Raw genomic sequence first — 20,651 nt, forward strand, 5'->3', positions numbered from 1 at the left:
CAATGCTCAGAAGGCTTCTTGATCTGAGTTCTAATAGTTGATCAATGCTCAGAAGGCTTCTTGATCTGAGTTCTAATAGTTGATCAATGCTCAGAAGGCTTCTTGATCTGAGTTCTAATAGTTGATCAATGCTCAGAAGGCTTCTTGATCTGAGTTCTAATAGTTGATCAATGCTCAGAAGGCTTGATCTGAGTTCTAATAGTTGATCAATGCTCAGAAGGCTTCTTGATCTGAGTTCTAATAGTTGATCAATGCTCAGAAGGCTTCTTGATCTGAGTTCTAATAGTTGATCAACGCTCAGAAGGCTTCTTGATCTGAGTTCTAATAGTTGATCAACGCTCAGAAGGCTTCTTGATCTGAGTTCTAATAGTTGATCAATGCTCAGAAGGCTTCTTGATCTGAGTTCTAATAGTTGATCAACGCTCAGAAGGCTTCTTGATCTGAGTTCTAATAGTTGATCAACGCTCAGAAGGCTTCTTGATCTGAGTTCTAATAGTTGATCAACGCTCAGAAGGCTTCTTGATCTGAGTTCTAATAGTTGATCAATGCTCAGAAGGCTTCTTGATCTGAGTTCTAATAGTTGATCAATGCTCAGAAGGCTTCTTGATCTGAGTTCTAATAGTTGATCAATGCTCAGAAGGCTTCTTGATCTGAGTTCTAATAGTTGATCAACGCTCAGAAGGCTTCTTGATCTGAGTTCTAATAGTTGATCAACGCTCAGAAGGCTTCTTGATCTGAGTTCTAATAGTTGATCAACGCTCAGAAGGCTTCTTGATCTGAGTTCTAATAGTTGATCAACGCTCAGAAGGCTTCTTGATCTGAGTTCTAATAGTTGATCAACGCTCAGAAGGCTTCTTGATCTGAGTTCTAATAGTTGATCAACGCTCAGAAGGCTTCTTGATCTGAGTTCTAATAGTTGATCAACGCTCAGAAGGCTTCTTGATCTGAGTTCTAATAGTTGATCAACGCTCAGAAGGCTTCTTGATCTGAGTTCTAATAGTTGATCAATGCTCAGAAGGCTTCTTGATCTGAGTTCTAATAGTTGATCAATGCTCAGAAGGCTTCTTGATCTGAGTTCTAATAGTTGATCAACGCTCAGAAGGCTTCTTGATCTGAGTTCTAATAGTTGATCAATGCTCAGAAGGCTTCTTGATCTGAGTTCTAATAGTTGATCAATGCTCAGAAGGCTTCTTGATCTGAGTTCTAATAGTTGATCAACGCTCAGAAGGCTCATCTGAGTTCTAATAGTTGATCAATGCTCAGAAGGCTTCTTGATCTGAGTTCTAATAGTTGATCAACGTTGATCTGAGTTCTAATAGTTGATCAATGCTCAGAAGGCTTCTTGATCTGAGTTCTAATAGTTGATCAACGCTCAGAAGGCTTCTTGATCTGAGTTCTAATAGTTGATCAACGCTCAGAAGGCTTCTTGATCTGAGTTCTAATAGTTGATCAACGCTCAGAAGGCTTCTTGATCTGAGTTCTAATAGTTGATCAATGCTCAGAAGGCTTCTTGATCTGAGTTCTAATAGTTGATCAACGCTCAGAAGGCTTCTTGATCTGAGTTCTAATAGTTGATCAACGCTCAGAAGGCTTCTTGATCTGAGTTCTAATAGTTGATCAATGCTCAGAAGGCTTCTTGATCTGAGTTCTAATAGTTGATCAATGCTCAGAAGGCTTCTTGATCTGAGTTCTAATAGTTGATCAACGCTCAGAAGGCTTCTTGATCTGAGTTCTAATAGTTGATCAATGCTCAGAAGGCTTCTTGATCTGAGTTCTAATAGTTGATCAATGCTCAGAAGGCTTCTTGATCTGAGTTCTAATAGTTGATCAACGCTCAGAAGGCTTCTTGATCTGAGTTCTAATAGTTGCAATTCTTGATCTGAGTTCTAATAGTTGATCAATGCTCAGAAGGCTTCTTGATCTGAGTTCTAATAGTTGATCTTCTTGATCTGAGTTCTAATAGTTGATCAACGCTCAGAAGGCTTCTTGATCTGAGTTCTAATAGTTGATCAATGCTCAGAAGGCTTCTTGATCTGAGTTCTAATAGTTGATCAATGCTCAGAAGGCTTCTTGATCTGAGTTCTAATAGTTGATCAACGCTCAGAAGGCTTCTTGATCTGAGTTCTAATAGTTGATCAATGCTCAGAAGGTTTCTTGATCTGAGTTCTAATAGTTGATCAATGCTCAGAAGGCTTTCTTGATCTGAGTTCTAATTGTTGATCAACGCTCAGAAGGCTTCTTGATCTGAGTTCTAATTGTTGATCAACGCTCAGAAGGCTTCTTGATCTGAGTTCTAATAGTTGATCAATGCTCAGAAGGCTTCTTGATCTGAGTTCTAATAGTTGATCAATGCTCAGAAGGCTTCTTGATCTGAGTTCTAATTCTAATAGTTGATCAATGCTGAGTTCAATTGTTGATCAATGCTCAGAAGGCTTCTTGATCTGAGTTCTAATAGTTGATCAATGCTCAGAAGGCTTCTTAATCTGAGTTCTAATAGTTGATCAACGCTCAGAAGGCTTCTTGATCTGAGTTCTAATAGTTGATCAATGCTCAGAAGGCTTCTTAATCTGAGTTCTAATAGTTGATCAACGCTCAGAAGGCTTCTTGATCTGAGTTCTAATAGTTGATCAATGCTCAGAAGGCTTCTTAATCTGAGTTCTAATAGTTGATCAACGCTTTCTTGATCTGAGTTCTAATAGTTGATCAATGCTCAGAAGGCTTCTTAATCTGAGTTCTAATAGTTGATCAACGCTCAGAAGGCTTCTTGATCTGAGTTCTAATAGTTGATCAATGCTCAGAAGGCTTCTTAATCTGAGTTCTAATAGTTGATCAACGCTTGATCTGAGTTCTAATAGTTGATCAATGCTCAGAAGGCTTCTTGATCTGAGTTCTAATAGTTGATCAATGCTCAGAAGGCTTCTTGATCTGAGTTCTAATAGTTGATCAACGCTCAGAAGGCTTCTTGATCTGAGTTCTAATAGTTGATCAATGCTCAGAAGGCTTCTTGATCTGAGTTCTAATAGTTGATCAATGCTCAGAAGGCTTCTTGATCTGAGTTCTAATTGTTGATCAACGCTCAGAAGGCTTCTTGATCTGAGTTCTAATTGTTGATCAACGCTCAGAAGGCTTCTTGATCTGAGTTCTAATTGTTGATCAACTTTCAGAAGGCTTCTTGATCTGAGTTCTAATAGTTGATCAACGCTCAGAAGGCTTCTTGATCTGAGTTCTAATTGTTGATCAACTTTCAGAAGGCTTCTTGATCTGAGTTCTAATAGTTGATCAACGCTCAGAAGGCTTCTTGATCTGAGTTCTAATTGTTGATCAACGCTCAGAAGGCTTCTTGATCTGAGTTCTAATTGTTGATCAACGCTCAGAAGGCTTCTTGATCTGAGTTCTAATAGTTGATCAACGCTCAGAAGGCTTTGTGATCTGAGTTCTAATTGTTGATCAACACTCAGAAGGCTTCTTGATCTGAGTTCTAATTGCGCCTACCTCTGCGAACGAGTGGAATCATGAATGATTAATGTATGCTCATTATGTTCGCCTGCTCCCCCGGATTTGCCTTGTTAGCAGTGCATTCGCCACTCTGTCCAATGGGAAACTCCGCACACGACATAGACCGAGAGGTGAAACTAACTACCTCAATCCAGACCTATAGTGGAAAGTAGCGAGACGCCACTGACAATGGGAATTAATTTAGCATCCCTCAACTTCTGCCGTGTCCTCCAAACAACCCCCCTGACTCTCGAAGAATGAGTATACAACCGGTAAATAATCACAGATATGTCAGTCAGATGTCTAGCTTGCAAGATTGCTCAAGGGCTCTGGTCATTAGCCAGGTAGCTAGCTATAACTAAGTGGCTAGAAGGATGAAGTTAGAAGCTAACGTTGCACGGAATCTGACCTCAGCAGACCTGAGCAGGAGCAGTTGACTGAAATTAAGCTAGCTATAATCAAAAGAGTTCTCTTAACAAAATACCTTTTCTTTATAGAGAGTAGTGAGACAGACAGTGGTGAGTCAGGCTGCAATGAAAGAGGCAAAGGAGATAGACAGAGAGAGGAAGCATTGATGCCAGCAGGGAGAGAGGTTAGTAGTATAATGGTTCCCAAACTTGGGGCCTGGGACCATGTTGGGTCCCCTAAAATGTAAATAGGGCCCCCTGAGAGAGTCTTTAATCTTATCAAACACATTAATAACTTATTTCTCTTCAAATGGGTGTAGAATACAACAATTTTAGAATCAACTAAGGGCTTTTACTCTGTCGGAATTCACTTTCATGTCATTATGTGTTGGGACAGCCTGTGGGACCTAAAATTGTGTGAAATATGAAGACAATTTCAATGTAAAGACAATTTAATATTATTATTTACTCTGAACAAAAACATACAACAATTTCCAAGATTCACTGAGTTACAGTTCTTATAAAGAAATCAGTCAACATCATCGGTCCTGACTTACCACTCATGTATGTAGTAAATAAGTAGTGAAACATGTATTATTGAGTAGAACTTGTTAGGTGGGGATGAATAGTAAGTAGTTATTTTTTTCATGAGGTTTTGGCGATATACTGCCATCTGGTGGCGACTAGAAACCATTGCATAATAGGAACTATAGCAAATTGATGGTCCTTGAAAATATACATCAGTACTTGAAAAAGTACTTGCCACTGTCTGTATGAACCCTGTATACTGTATTTATTTGTATGCGTATTTCTGCATTGTCATGATGTAGGGTGTATTTTGCTGCTAAATTAGACTAGACTACCAAGAGGGAGCTTAGTGCTTTGGGCTTATAACTTGTTATCTATTGATAATCCAAGGACTTCTCTGTCAGCTTGTGGTTAAGGATATTTCAGGAAAAAGGCTATCTTCTGAGCTACAGTGTAGCTTTGGTTCTCTACCACCACCAGAGAGATTTTTGCATAGATAGATGAATAAAGGCTTATGTTGGTGTAAAACTCAAAAGGTGAAATGTTATAGCGTACATGTAAGTGGCTGCGTCCTATAAATCATGACTGTGTTCCTAATCTCCAATCAATGCAGGCCATCTGGCTAGGCCTGGCCGTCCCAGGACTGTATTGTGAGAGGAGAAATAGATTTTCTGTCCCTGGGGTGCTTTATGAAACCCTGGGAAAAAGCATGCCAACTGAGGTCAGATTCATTGGCCAGCCTGCAAACAACCACTTTGTATACGTCCCAAATGGTATCCTATTCCTTTCATAGTGCACTACTTTTGACCGGGGCCCTGTAGTAGAGGGAATAGGGTGACATTTGGAACACAACGTATATCTCATTATGTAATGGTAACCTGATCTAATACATTGATATGTATACTAATACTGTGGATGTCTCTATGTGTCCACATCTCACTACTTTGTTTTGTGGGTGTTATTTTTGGTAAAATGGTCCAGAGGGGGTTTATGATTTTGTTGTATGTTTTTCTTAAAGACCGTGGACAGGCCAAAGGACTGGTATAAGTCCATGTTCAAGCAGATTCACGTGGTACACAAACCAGGTAAGAGCTAATTTCCATAATATCTTCAGGATGTAGTTCCACCTAATCCATCTCTCCACTTGGCCAGTCCCTGAGGAGAAGGGATTCTAAATGGGATAGTTATAGTCCTACAGTGACATTGGCCTACATTGAACTACATACATACATACATACATACATACATACATACATACATACATACATACATACATACATACATACATACATACATACATACATACATACATACATACATACATACATACATATATACATACATACATACATATAGAGAGGGGGGGTGACAACAGCTGACTATTTGACAATAGAGCAGCTTTGCTCAGCAGTCTGCAGCTTAGAGAAATGTCATTACTGGGAATCTGACAGTGCAGTTCCTGCATAATGTGAGCCAGCTAGTACTGACCCCACAGGGATTACACAGGTCAGGGGTCACACACATTGACAACAATGACATACAACCATATGCTTCATATTTGTTTTCATTATTTCAGCAATACCTGCACACACTGCATTGGTGGTGCCTTTTGTAATACCCATATTGCATTTGAAGATGTGTTATGAGCAGTCAATTGGCTCCTTATAGCAGCCTATACAAATATGATAATTCCTGTAATATATTCATAATGCATTACACATAGATGGTGTTGCCATTATCTTTGACCACATGTAGAATAGCTTAAGAAATGAATCACTGTATGAAAACAAACTAAACAGTCATTGCTTTTACACGATGAGTTGCAGTGCACAGCTAATCATCCTACTTTGGTGTTTATCACAGAAAATGAAAATATGGACCCATATAATACCACCCACACAGTAGTGAATACCGGTAAGAAATGTATTATTTCATCACATGAATCACACATGAATCAAAAGTCTGTGTGCTGAGTGCCTGGAATATGATAGAGATACATATGTCATACAAATTTCACCTTTGAATTCATGCCTACATTCTGGATTGCATCTGTTGGATGCATCTGTCACACGCATCTGTTGTTATTACAGATAGACATCATCGCTCAGCCCCAGACTATCGGCCAGCCAAGTCCTTGCAGACCCATGCTCCGCCCCAGACCCACACGTACCGGCCAATGACCAAGAGTGTGTCTGACAACAGCACGTGCAATGTCTTCAGGAACACAAATTCCTTAACCTCGCCCTCAACCATGCCCCCCACACCCCCTCCCACACTCTCATCGGCACATGTTCGAGAAAGGGAGCGCGAGAGGGACAGAGGCACGGTAGACAAGTAAGACAAAATTATTTTAAAATTCCTATCAAGGGCCTCCCGAGTGGCAGCGATCTAAGGTACTGCATCGCAGTGCTTGAGGCGTCACTACAGACCCGGGTTCGATCCCAGGCTATGTCACAACCGTCCGTGACCGGGAGTCCCATAGGGCAGCGCACAATTGGCCCAGCGTTGTCCGGGTTAGGGGAGGGTTTGGCCGGGGGGGCTTTACTTGGCTCATCACGCTCTAGCGACTCCTTGTGGCGGGCCGGACGCCTGCAGGCTGACTCCGGTCGCCAGTTGAGCGGTGTTTCCTCTGATACACTGGTGTGGCTTGCTTCCTGGTTAAGGAGCGTGGTTTGGCGGGTCATGTTTCGGAGGACGCATGACTCGACCTTCGCATCTCCCTAGCCTGTTGGAGAGTTGCCGCGATGAGACAAGATTGAAATTGGGAGGAAAAAGGGGGTAAAATACACTAATTGAAATTATTTAGCATGGTAACTTTTGGAACAAGTGGGCCACTGCATAATAAAATGTCTCTGTATCCTCTAACAAGAAACCAATATGGACCCCCTGACAGAAAGGTGGACACCAGGAAATATCGTGCAGAACCTCGGAGCATCTTCGACTATGAACCTGGGAAATCCTCAATTTTGGAGCAGGAGAGACAGGTAAGACCAGTCACTCGCCACTAAACTAATCCCAGCAAACCGAAATTGGTTCTGTGAAAGTTCCCAGAACATTCGGTAGGTTGCTGTAAATGCTCTCATAACACAAATATTGTCTAGTTTATTAGATTTGATTATTAGATTATTTATATAATGTTTGAATAAAACATTCAACTGATGTTGCAAGAACGTTCTTTACCTGGAAACATTTGGGGAGTGTTCTGTGGTGGTTGTTACAGATGATGTGTAGAACATTTTAGTGAAAGTTAGGAGAACACTCCAAGGATATTTCATTCAAAACACATTTTAAAAAGTGTTATAAAAAAACATTATTTCAGTGTATACAGACCTCAACTGATGTATGGAACCATTTTAAAACTACCTATGTTGGTTTAGATACAAGTATCATGAAGCCTCTAACATAATCAATTATTTTAATGTTTTTGGGATGTTGTCATCCTAATGTTAGATAAAAACCCTAACTAGAACTTAATGGGAATCTTAGCTAATGTTTAGGCATTGTCCCTGGTTTGCTGGGATGACATTTGAACTCAACTAAATGGCCCTTGTTGATATCACTCCTCCTAGCAGGTAATTAGCAGCAGACCATGTGCCCTGCAGGGTTCATCTCATTAGCTGAGTGGTTTGAAATGCACCATTGTTCTGAGCCACTTACGTGGAACAGAAACATAGTTTATTTTGTGACAGTATTTCATTTCAGTGGCAGTGTAATTAGACTACCAAAGGTATTTACTGTTTTCCTCTTTCCAGTAGGGGAGAGTGGGGTAAGTTTAGCCATGTTTTACATTCAGCATCACTCCGTCAAGGGAAATATAATATTATTTCCAACAATGATATCTACATATATTTCAGGATGTTGTCTATCCTTGGAAATAATTCAGAATTCATGTAAATATTACAGTTTTGAAAACATAGGTTGTCCATTAAAAGTGGTCTCTTGGGACAACTTACTCTGGGTATGGGATAAGTTGACCGGCGAGACAGTGTAAGTTAAGCTGCCTACACATTTCTGTACTGAATTAAATATTACCACTACCTTTTTAAAACCATATCTATTTTTATTTCCCAAACACAATTCAACACAAACACAATTCATCACATTCACAATCACTGTTTTTGCCTTTTAATCATTTTTAATATTGTTTATTAACAAAGGCTTAACACCAAACAAACACTTTGTACTTTAAACACTTTAAAACATAGGCCAGGCACTGTCATTACCTCATAGCCAGGACGTCATTGTAAATAAGAATATGTTCTTAATGAACTTACCTGTATAAATAAAGGTGAAATATATATTTTTAAATATCCCAGCGATAAAGCCTTGCATTACACATGGGAAGAAAACGCTTCAATTTGCTCAATTTGCCTTTGGCTCAACTTTACCCTGTGGCCATAGGCTCAACTTACCCCAAAGCAAACATGTTGACTATAATAGCCCACAAAGCTACAAGCTGCACTTTCATGCTAGTTTTAGGACCTCATATTGAAGCTTATAAAGACTCCAACTGATGTATAGAACAATCTTAAAACTACCTACATTGGTTTAGATACAAGCATCATGAAACCTCTTAACACAATACATTCAGTTGACTTGATCAAAATCAGATTTTTGGACCTAACTTGCTTTTCATTTTTTCCATGTGGTTTTTTCCTTCACAGACTCCATGAAATGATTATCTCTTCCTATTTGGTCAAATTATTGATTTTGTATTCCTAGAAACAAGGGTGGCTCAACTAACCCTTTGGCTCAACTAACCCTTCACCTCAACGAACCTTTCACCCCAATAAACCTTTTACCTCAACTAACTCTTTGCCTCAACAAACCCTTTACCCCAATAAACCTTTTACCTCAACTAACTCTTTACCTCAACGAACCCTTTACCCCAATAAACCCTTTACCCCAATAAACCCTTTACCCCAATAAACCATTTACCCCAACAAACCCTTTACCCCAATAAACCTTTTACCTCAACTAACTCTACCTCAACGAACCCTTTACCCCAATAAACTCTTTACCTCAACTAACTCTTTGCCTCAACAAACCATTTACCCCAACAAACAATTTACCCCAACAAACCCTTTACCCCAATAAACCCTTTACCCCAATAAACCCTTTACCCCAACAACCCCTTTACCCCAATAAACCCTTTACCCCAATAAACCCTTTACCCCAACAAACCCTTTACCCCAACAAACCCTTTAATCCCAATTTACCCCAGTCTCCCCTAAGCTATATTACCTCAAAGCTTGCTTGAGACTGCGGACAAATACCATTGCAGTTCAAACTGAGGATCTGTGTTATTGCTTACAAGAAGTGTATTTTAAATATCTTGTTTCTGAGGGTTGAGATGATTCCCAATGAGTGTTGCTGCAGTGCATTCATGCTCTGTTTCTCAGTGAAAGTGTACTGTACTGCTCTGTGGATAGATCAAGGTTCATTTTGTGGTGACTTACTGCCCTCTGCTGGTGTGTTCTTGAGGTTACCCTGTGAATGAATGAATTCGGCTGGTTACGATGGTTTAAATCCTAAGCAACCTGCCTACACATTGTTTGAAGTACAATACACCAACATAGCTACTGTAGTAGTAGGTCAAAGCGGTGTGCTGGCAACCCTTGGTAGAGCATGGGTGAAGTAGGCATTGTGGTGCTCATGTGAATTTCCTTTCTTTTTCAGCTTGAAACCAATGCCTATTTTGTTTGTAATTATATATTACTTAGTACCTTTTTGCAATTGTTTTCCCAATGTTGCTGTTCATTTGCATCCATTTTACTCTGCTGTTTATCATGGATCATTCTCACCCTTACTCTGTGTTGATTTTCCTCCGCTCCTTCCTCTCTTCCCACTCTCCTCTCCACCCTGTCAATCCAGAATACTAGTAACTCAAACCCTACTGAGGTAGATTTAGAGGATGAGCCTTGGTATAAGTTCTTTGCTGAGCTGGAGTTTGGACGTCCGGTAAGTGAGGGCTCTGTGGTTCTCTCCGTTAGCCAGCGCCATAAGGTGCTAATGTATCGCCCCCTGGCTGCGGCTGCTAGCACTGCAGCCCCATGGTGGGAAATGTGTGGCCATGTGTTAAGCTTGTGCCCCAGTGGGATGAACGTGTTGTGCACTATTAGCATAATAGCATGTCACAGGTGTCCCAAATGGCACTCTATTCCCTTGATATTGCATTACATGGAATAGGGTGTCATTTGGGACGCAAGCACAGTGGTTGTCTTTGTTCCACTGATGAGGAAAATACTTGACCTCTGTCTGAAGAGAGGCCAGAAATAACTGGCTGAAATGGGCAACAAAATATATAATAATTGTCAATGATGATGTCCGTCCACTGACGGGGACTAAAAATGTAATATTTCTGCTCAGTTCATCCAACATTTTAGCAACGTGTTGTCACAGACCTGTGGTGTGATTAGGCTTGTCGTTGTTTTACATGCTTGACTGTTTAGACCTCACAGCAGTAGGGTCAAGGCTGCACAATTCACTGATGTGGAACGCATGTTTGCAATGATGTTGTCATTTAGCACAAGAGTAAATCACATGATCTATGGTGTGTAAGACTGCTTGCCATATACTCTTTGGACCTGCCTCACAGCAACTCCTTGAGCACTCTGAGAGCTTTCAACACATTTTCATTTCATTGCTTTTGCATGTTTGACAGTAGCTTCTTGATCGAGCTTATTCATCTATCCTTTTCTTACTTTTGCTGTGTTTGGTGTGTGTTGTGTTCACGTTTGGACAAGCATTCTCAAGTGTTTATTTCTTTGTACACACAAGAGTTGTGTAGGTGCACAGCTGAGTGTGTGAGTGATCTTTAACCATGTAACTCTCTCCACATGTTCCTTCTCATGATGCCCCTGCCTCCTCTTCCTCCTCTTCCTCCACTTCCTCCTTCTCATCTCCTCATCCTCTGCCTCTGGGTTCAGCCTCCTAAAAAACGTCTGGATGATATAGTTGAGGTAAACATGCCACTGCATGCCTGTTATTAAGCCCCTACTGTTTATGTGGAGAGGTACAGCAGTAGTAGAGGTACAGCAGTAGTAGAGGTACAGCAGTAGTAGTAGTAGTAGTAGAGGTACAGCAGTAGTAGAGGTACAGCAGTAGTAGAGGTACAGTAGTAGTAGAGGTACAGCAGTAGTAGTAGTAGTAGAGGTACAGCAGTAGTAGAGGTACAGCAGTAGTAGAGGTACAGCAGTAGTAGTAGTAGTAGAGGTACAGCAGTAGTAGTAGTAGTAGAGGTACAGTAGTAGTAGTAGTAGTAGAGGTACAGCAGTAGTAGAGGTACAGCAGTAGTAGAGGTACAGTAGTAGTAGAGGTACAGCAGTAGTAGTAGTAGTAGAGGTACAGTAGTAGTAGAGGTACAGCAGTAGTAGAGGTACAGCAGTAGTAGAGGTACAGTAGTAGTAGAGGTACAGCAGTAGTAGAGGTACAGCAGTAGTAGAGGTACAGCAGTAGTAAGAGTACAGTAGTAGTAGTAGTAGTAGAGGTACAGCAGTAGTAGAGGTAGAGGTACAGTAGTAGTAGAGGTACAGCAGTAGTAGTAGAGGCAGCAGTAGTAGTACAGTAGTAGTAGGGTACAGTAGTAGTAGTAGGGTACAGCAGTAGTAGTAGAGGTACAGTAGTAGTAGTAGAGGTACAGTAGTAGTAGTAGGTACAGCAGTAGTAGAGGTACAGCAGTAGTAGAGGTACAGTAGTAGTAGAGTACAGCAGTAGTAGAGGTACAGTAGTAGTAGCAGTAGTAGTAGTACAGCAGTAGTAGTAGTAGTAGAGGTACAGCAGTAGTAGTAGGTACAGTAGTAGTAGAGGTAGTAGTAGTAGTAGTAAAGTACAGTAGTAGTAGTAGTAGTAGTACAGCAGTAGTAGAGGTACAGCAGTAGTAGAGGTAGTAGTAGTAGTAGTAGGTACAGTAGTAGTAGTAGTAGAGGTACAGCAGTAGTAGAGGTACAGCAGTAGTAGTAGTAGTAGCAGTAGTAGTAGTAGTAGGGTACAGTAGTAGTAGTAGAGCAGTAGTAGTAGGTACAGCAGTAGTAGTAGTAGTAGTACAGCAGTAGTAGTAGTAGTAGAGGTAGTAGTAGTAGTAGAGGTACAGCAGTAGTAGAGGTACAGTAGTAGTAGAGGTACAGCAGTAGTAGTAGTAGTAGAGGTACAGCAGTAGTAGTAGTAGTAGAGGTACAGCAGTAGTAGTAGTAGTAGAGTACAGCAGTAGTAGAGGTACAGTAGTAGTAGAGTAGTAGAGGTAGCAGTAGTAGTAGTAGTAGTAGTAGTAGTACAGCAGTAGTAGAGGTAGTAGTAGTAGTAGGTAGTAGTAGAGCAGTAGTAGTAGTAGTAGAGGTACAGTAGTAGTAGTAGTAGTACAGCAGTAGTAGTAGTAGTAGCAGTACAGTAGTAGTAGTACAGCAGTAGTAGTAGTAGAGCAGTAGTAGTAGTAGTAGCAGTAGTAGTAGAGGGTACAGCAGTAGTAGTAGTAGTAGTACAGCAGTAGTAGTAGTAGAGGTACAGCAGTAGTAGTAGTAGTAGTAGTAGCAGTAGTAGTAGTAGTAGTAGCAGTAGGTACAGTAGTAGAGGTACAGTAGTAGTAGTAGTAGAGGTACAGTAGTAGTAGTAGTAGAGGTACAGCAGTAGTAGAGGTACAGCAGTAGTAGAGGTACAGTAGTAGTAGTAGAGGTACAGCAGTAGTAGTAGCAGTAGTAGTAGTAGAGGTACAGCAGTAGTAGTAGTAGTAGTAAAGGTACAGCAGTAGTAGTAGTACAGCAGTAGTAGAGGTACAGTAGTAGTAGTACAGCAGTAGTAGTAGTAGTACAGTAGTAGTAGTAGAGGTACAGCAGTAGAGGTACAGCAGTAGTAGTAGTAGTAGAGGTACAGCAGTAGTAGTAGTAGGTACAGCAGTAGTAGTAGTAGTAGAGGTACAGCAGTAGTAGTAGTAGTAGAGGTACAGCAGTAGTAGTAGTAGTAGTAGGTACAGCAGTAGTAGAGGTACAGCAGTAGTAGTAGTAGTAGTAGTAGTAGTAGTACAGTAGTAGTAGAGTACAGCAGTAGTAGTAGTAGTACAGTAGTAGTAGTAGGTACAGTAGTAGTAGAGGTACAGCAGTAGTAGTAGTAGTAGTAGTAGTAGTAGTAGTAGTAGCAGTAGTAGTAGTAGTAGTAGAGGTAGTAGTAGGTACAGCAGTAGTAGTAGTAGTAGTAGTAGTAGAGGTACAGCAGTAGTAGTAGTAGGTACAGTAGTAGTAGTAGAGGTAGTAGTAGGTACAGCAGTAGTAGTAGTAGTAGTAGTACAGCAGTAGTAGCAGGTAGTAGTAGTAGAGGTACAGCAGTAGTAGTAGTAGTAGTAGTAGTAGTAGAGGTACAGCAGTAGTAGTAGTAGTAGAGGTACAGCAGTAGTAGTAGTAGTAGTACAGTAGTAGTAGTAGAGATACAGCAGTAGTAGTAGTAGTAGAGGTACAGCAGTAGTAGTACAGCAGTAGTAGTAGTAGTAGTAGCAGTACAGCAGTAGTAGTAGGTACAGCAGTAGTAGTAGTAGAGGTACAGCAGTAGTAGTAGTAGTACAGCAGTAGTAGTAGTAGTAGTAGCAGTAGTAGTACAGCAGTAGTAGTAGTAGTAGTAGGTACAGCAGTAGTAGTAGTAGTAGTAGTAGCAGTAGTAGTAGTACAGCAGTAGTAGTAGTAGTAGAGGTACAGCAGTAGTACAGCAGTTGTAGTAGTAGAGTAGTAGTAGTAGAGGTACAGCAGTAGTAGTAGTAGTAGTATTAGTACAGCAGTAGTAGTAGTAGTAGTAGGTACAGCAGTAGTAGTAGTAGTAGAGAGTAGTACAGTAGTAGTAGAGGTACAGCAGTAGTAGAGGTACAGCAGTAGTAGTAGTAGTAGAGGTACAGCAGTAGTAGTAGTAGAGAGTACAGCAGTAGTAGTAGTAGTAGTAGAGGTACAGCAGTAGTAGAGGTACAGTAGTAGTAGAGGTACAGCAGTAGTAGTAGTAGTAGAGGTACAGCAGTAGTAGTACAGCAGTAGTAGACAGTAGTACAGCAGTAGTAGTAGTAGAGAGGTACAGCAGTAGTAGTAGTAGTAGTAGAGGTAGCAGTAGTAGAGGTAGCAGTAGTACAGCAGTAGTAGTAGTAGTAGAGGTACAGCAGTAGTAGTAGTAGTAGAGGTACAGCAGTAGTAGAGGTATACAGCAGTAGTAGTAGTAGTAGAGGTACAGTAGTAGTAGTAGTAGAGGTACAGCAGTAGTAGTAGTAGTAGGTACAGCAGTAGTAGTAGTAGTAGTAGTACAGCAGTAGTAGGTACAGCAGTAGTAGTAGTAGTAGTAGAGGTACAGCAGTAGTAGTAGTAGTAGTAGTAGTAAAGGTACAGCAGTAGTAGTAGTAGAGGTACAGCAGTAGTAGTAGTAGTAGAGTAAAGGTACAGCAGTAGTAGTAGTAGAAGTAGTAGTAGTAGTAGTAGTAGTAGAGGTACAGCAGTAGTAGTAGAGGTACAGCAGTAATAGAGGTACAGTAGTAGTAGTAGAGGTACAGCAGTAGTAGTAGTAGAGGTACAGCAGTAGTAGTAGTAGAGGCACAGCAGTAGTAGTAGTAGAGGTACAGCAGTAGTAGTAGTAGTAGTAGTAGAGGTACAGCAGTAGTAGTAGTAGTAGTAGTAGTAGTAGTAGAGGTACAGCAGTAGTAGTAGTAGAGGTACAGCAGTAGTAGTAGTAGAGGTACAGCAGTAGTAGTAGTAGTAGAGGTACAGCAGTAGCAGTTTTAGAGGTACAGCAGTTGTAGTAGTAGAGGTACAGCAGTAGTAGTAGTAGAGGTACAGCAGTAGCAGCTTTAGAGGCACAGCAGTAGTAGTAGTATTAGTATTATTAGTACAGTAGTAGCAGTGCCCCACCTGGCGCTGAAACTACTCTCAGGAAAGCATGAAACTACTCTCAGGAAAGACTGAAACTACTCTCAGGAAAGGTTGAAACTACTCAGGAAAGCCTGAAACTACTCTCAGGAAAGGTTGAAACTACTCTCAGGAAAGCATGAAACTCCTCTCAGGAAAGGTTGAAACTACTCTCAGGAAAGGTTGAAACTACTCTCAGGAAAGGATGAAACTACTCTCAGGAAAGACTGAAACTACTCTCAGGAAAGGTTGAAACTACTCAGGAAAGCCTGAAACTACTCTCAGGAAAGGTTGAAACTACTCTCAGGAAAGCATGAAACTCCTCTCAGGAAAGGTTGAAACTACTCAGGAAAGCCTGAAACTACTCTCAGGAAAGCCTGAAACTACTCTCAGGAAAGCATGAAACTCCTCTCAGGAAAGACTGAAACTACTCTCAGGAAAGCATGAAACTCCTCTCAGGAAAGGTTGAAACTACTCTCAGGAAAGACTGAAACTACTCTCAGGAAAGACTGAAACTACTCTCAGGAAAGGTTGAAACTACTCAGGAAAGCCTGAAACTACTCTCAGGAAAGCATGAAACTCCTCTCAGGAAAGACTGAAACTACTCTCAGGAAAGCATGAAACTCCTCTCAGGAAAGGTTGAAACTACTCTCAGGAAAGACTGAAACTACTCTCAGGAAAGACTGAAACAACTCTCAGGAAAGACTGAAACTACTCTCAGGAAAGACTGAAACTACTCTCAGGAAAGACTGAAACTACTCTCAGGAAAGACTGAAACTACTCTCAGGAAAGACTGAAACTACTCTCAGGAAAGACTCAAACTACTCTCACGAAAGGTTGAAACTACTCTCAGGAAAGGTTGAAACTACTCTCAGGAAAGACTGAAACTACTCTCAGGAAAGGTTGAAACTACTCTCAGGAAAGGTTGAAACTACTCTCAGGAAAGGTTGAAACTACTCTCAGGAAAGACTGAAACTACTCTCAGGAAAGGTTGAAACTACTCTCAGGAAAGACTGAAACTACTCTCAGGAAAGACTGAAACTACTCTCAGGAAAGGTTGAAACTACTCTCAGGAAAGACTGAAACTACTCTCAGGAAAGGTTGAAACTACTCTCAGGAAAGACTGAAACTACTCTCAGGAAAGACTGAAACTACTCTCAGGAAAGACTGAAACTACTCTCAGGAAAGGTTGAAACTACTCTCAGGAAAGGTTGAAACTACTCTCAGGAAAGACTGAAACTACTCTCAGGAAAGGTTGAAACTACTCTCAGGAAAGGTTGAAACTACTCTCAGGAAAGGTTGAAACTACTCTCAGGAAAGGTTGAAACTACTCTCAGGAAAGACTGAAACTACTCTCAGGAAAGACTGAAACTACTCTCAGGAAAGGTTGAAACTACTCTCAGGAAAGGTTGAAACTACTCTCAGGAAAGACTGAAACTACTCTCAGGAAAGGTTGAAACTACTCTCAGGAAAGGTTGAAACTACTCTCAGGAAAGACTGAAACTACTCTCAGGAAAGGTTGAAACTACTCTCAGGAAAGGTTGAAACTACTCTCAGGAAAGGTTGAAACTACTCTCAGGAAAGGTTGAAACTACTCTCAGGAAAGGTTGAAACTACTCTCAGGAAAGGTTGAAACTACTCTCAGGAAAGACTGAAACTACTCTCAGGAAAGGTTGAAACTACTCTCAGGAAAGGTTGAAACTACTCTCAGGAAAGGTTGAAACTACTCTCAGGAAACACTGAAACTACTCTCAGGAAAGGTTGAAACTACTCTCAGGAAATGCTGAAACTATTCTCAGGAAAGACTGAAACTACTCTCAGGAAATGCTGAAACTACTCTCAGGAAATACTTGAACTACTCTCAGGAAAGCCTGAAACTACTCTCAGGAGAGACTGAAACTACTCTCAGGAAAGACTGAAACTACTCTCATGAAAGCCTGAAACTACTCTCAGGAAAGACTGAAACTACTCTCAGGAAAGCCTGAAACTACTCTCAGGAAAGACTGAAACTACTCTCGGCAAAGCCTGAAACTACTCTCAGGAAAGACTGAAACTACTCTCAGGAAAGCCTGAAACTACTCTCAGGAAAGACTGAAACTACTCTCAGGAAAGCCTGAAACTCCTCTCAGGAAAGGCTGAAAGTACTCTCAGGAAAGACTGAAACTACTCTCAGGAAAGACTGAAACTACTCTCAGGAAAGACTGAAATTACTCTCAGGAAAGACTGAAACTACTCTCACCAAAGCCTGAAACTACTCTCAGGAAAGACTGAAACTACTCCCAGGAAAGCCTGAAACTCCTCTCAGGAAAGGCTGAAAGTACTCTCAGGAAAGACTGAAACTACTCTCAGGAAAGACTGAAACTACTCTCAGGAAAGACTGAAATTACTCTCAGGAAAGACTGAAACTACTCTCACCAAAGCCTGAAACTACTCTCAGGAAAGACTGAAACTACTCCCAGGAAAGACTGAAACAACTCTCAGGAAAGCCTGAAACTACTCTCAGGAAAGCCTGAAACTACTCTCAGGAAAGACTGAAATTACTCTCAGGAAAGACTGAAACTACTCTCACCAAAGCCTGAAACTACTCTCAGGAAAGACTGAAACTACTCCCAGGAAAGACTGAAACAACTCTCAGCAAAGCCTGAAACTACTCTCAGGAAAGACTGAAACTACTCTCGGCAAAGCCTGAAACTACTCTCAGGAAAGACTGAAACTACTCTCAGGAAAGACTGAAACTACTCTCAGGAAAGACTGAAACTACTCTCACCAAAGCCTGAAACTCCTCTCAGGAAAGACTGAAACTACTCTCAGGAAAGCCTGAAACTCCTCTCAGGAAAGGCTGAAAATACTCTCAGAAAAGACTGAAACTCCTCTCAGGAAAGCCTGAAACTCCTCTCAGAAAAGACTGAAAGTTTACCGAAAGTCTCTTTTACTCCCCAGAACACAGTCACCATTGTTTGTTTTCTTTTTCATAGTGTTTCTTTGTCATGTCATTGATTCAAAGCAGTAGGTTAACGGGCAAGTCAGTTGTTGAGGCAACAGCCATTGTCAACTGCCATGTTTGCTTTTGAGAGTATTACAATATATAATTTGATAATGTGTATAGTCTATATGTCTTAGCTAGAGACAGTATTAGTCTTAGCTCAGCATTTAGGACTTCTGCTTTGGTTCAATAGGCTCTGACAGAGACCTTTATGTGGACATGTTTACTAGAGTATTAGGCTACATACTGAACAAAAATATAAACACAACATGTAAAGTATTGGTCTCGTGTTTCATGAGGTAAAATAAAAGATCGCAGGCATTTTCCATGTGCACAAAAAGCATATTTCTCTCATATTTTGTGCACAAATTTGTTTACATCCCTGTCAGTGAGCATTTCTCATTTGCCAAGATAATACATTCACCTGACAGGTGTGGCATATCATGAAGCTGATTAAACAGCATGATCATTACACAGGTGCACCTTGTGCTGGGGACAATAAAAGGCCACTCTAAAATGTGCAGTTTTGTCACATAACACAATACCACAGATGTCTCAAGTTTTGAGGGAGCGTGCAGTTGTAATGTTAATTTCTCTATCATATGCCGCCTCCAACGTCATTTTAGAGAATTTGGCAGTACTGTACGTACAACCGACCTCACAACCACAGATCATGTGTAACTATGCCAACCCAGGACCTTCAAATCCGGCTTCTTCAGCTGCGGGATCGTCTGAGACCAGCCACCTGGACAGCTGATGAAACTGAGGAGTATTTCTGTCTGTAATAAAGCCCTTTTGTGGGGAAAAACAAATTCTGATTGGCTGGGCCTGGCTCCCAAGTGGCTGTGCCTGGCTCCCAAGTGGCTGTGTCTATGGCTGCGCCCCTGCCCAGTGATGCAAAATCAATAGATTATGGCCTAATTTATTTATTTAAATTGACTAATTCCTTATATGAACTGAAATTGTTGCATGTTGTGTTTTATATTTTTGTTCAACATATATCCAGTTTCACCCACATTTTTTCTGACTAGGTAAAGTAGGTTAAAGTAGCTTTCCCCCTTACTGACGAGGTAAAGTAGCTTAAAGTAGCTTTCCCCCTTACTGACGAGGTAAAGTATCTTAAAGTAGCTTTCCCCCTTACTGACGAGGTAAAGTATCTTAAAGTAGCTTTCCCCCTTACTGACGAGGTAAAGTATCTTAAAGTAGCTTTCCCCCTTACTGACGAGGTAAAGGATCTTAAAGTAGCTTTCCCCTTTACTGACGAGGTAAAGGATCTTAAAGTAGCTTTCCCCCTTACTGACGAAGTAAAGGATCTTAAAGTAGCTTTCCCCCTTACTGACGAAGTAAAGGATCTTAAAGTAGCTTTCCCCCTTACTGACGAGGTAAAGGATCTTAAAGTAGCTTTCCCCCTTACTGACGAGGTAAAGGATCTTAAAGTAGCTTTCCCCCTTACTGACGAGGTAAAGTATCTTAAAGTAGCTTTCCCCCTTACTGACGAGGTAAAGGATCTTAAAGTAGCTTTCCCCCTTACTGACGAAGTAAAGGATCTTAAAGTAGCTTTCCCCCTTACTGACGAAGTAAAGGATCTTAAAGTAGCTTTCCCCCTTACTGAATAAGTAAAGGATCTTAAAGTAGCTTTCCCCCTCACTGACGAGGTAAAGGATCTTAAAGTAGCTTTCCCCCTCACTGACGAGGTAAAGGATCTTAAAGTAGCTTTCCCCCTTACTGACGAAGTAAAGGATCTTAAAGTAGCTTTCCCCCTTACTGACGAGGTAAAGTATCTTAAAGTAGCTTTCCCCCTTACTGACGAGGTAAAGGATCTTAAAGTAGCTTTCCCCCTTACTGACGAAGTAAAGGATCTTAAAGTAGCTTTCCCCCTTACTGACGAAGTAAAGGATCTTAAAGTAGCTTTCCCCCTTACTGACGAGGTACAGGATCTTAAAGTAGCTTTCCCCCTTACTGACGAGGTAAAGGATCTTAAAGTAGCTTTCCCCCTTACTGACGAAGTAAAGGATCTTAAAGTAGCTTTCCCCTTACTGACGAAGTAAAGGATCTTAAAGTAGCTTTCCCCCTTACCGACGAGGTAAAGGATCTTAAAGTAGCTTTCCCCTTACTGACGAGGTAAAGGATCTTAAAGTAGCTTTCCCCCTTACTGACGAGGTAAAGTATCTTAAAGTAGCTTTCCCCCTTACTGACGAGGTAAAGGATCTTAAAGTAGCTTTCCCCCTTACTGACGAAGTAAAGGATCTTAAAGTAGCTTTCCCCCTTACTGACGAAGTAAAGGATCTTAAAGTAGCTTTCCCCCTTACTGACGAAGTAAAGGATCTTAAAGTAGCTTTCCCCCTCACTGACGAGGTAAAGGATCTTAAAGTAGCTTTC

General features: G+C 41.0%; 1 protein-coding gene across 1 annotated transcript in view; it reads left to right on the forward strand.

Moving 5' to 3' along the window:
- Positions 1-20,651, forward strand: part of sorbs2b (sorbin and SH3 domain containing 2b) — a 92,500-nt gene that overhangs the window by 42,698 nt on the left and 29,151 nt on the right. The window contains exons 10-15 of the mRNA XM_052486999.1: positions 5,449-5,515; positions 6,294-6,344; positions 6,521-6,764; positions 7,300-7,414; positions 10,305-10,391; positions 11,360-11,392. Coding sequence (XP_052342959.1) covers positions 5,449-5,515; positions 6,294-6,344; positions 6,521-6,764; positions 7,300-7,414; positions 10,305-10,391; positions 11,360-11,392 — 597 coding nt within the window. The remainder of the gene's footprint in view (positions 1-5,448; positions 5,516-6,293; positions 6,345-6,520; positions 6,765-7,299; positions 7,415-10,304; positions 10,392-11,359; positions 11,393-20,651) is intronic.

Source organism: Oncorhynchus keta, chromosome 30 (genome assembly GCF_023373465.1).
Source record: "Oncorhynchus keta strain PuntledgeMale-10-30-2019 chromosome 30, Oket_V2, whole genome shotgun sequence".
NCBI lineage: Eukaryota > Metazoa > Chordata > Actinopteri > Salmoniformes > Salmonidae > Oncorhynchus > Oncorhynchus keta.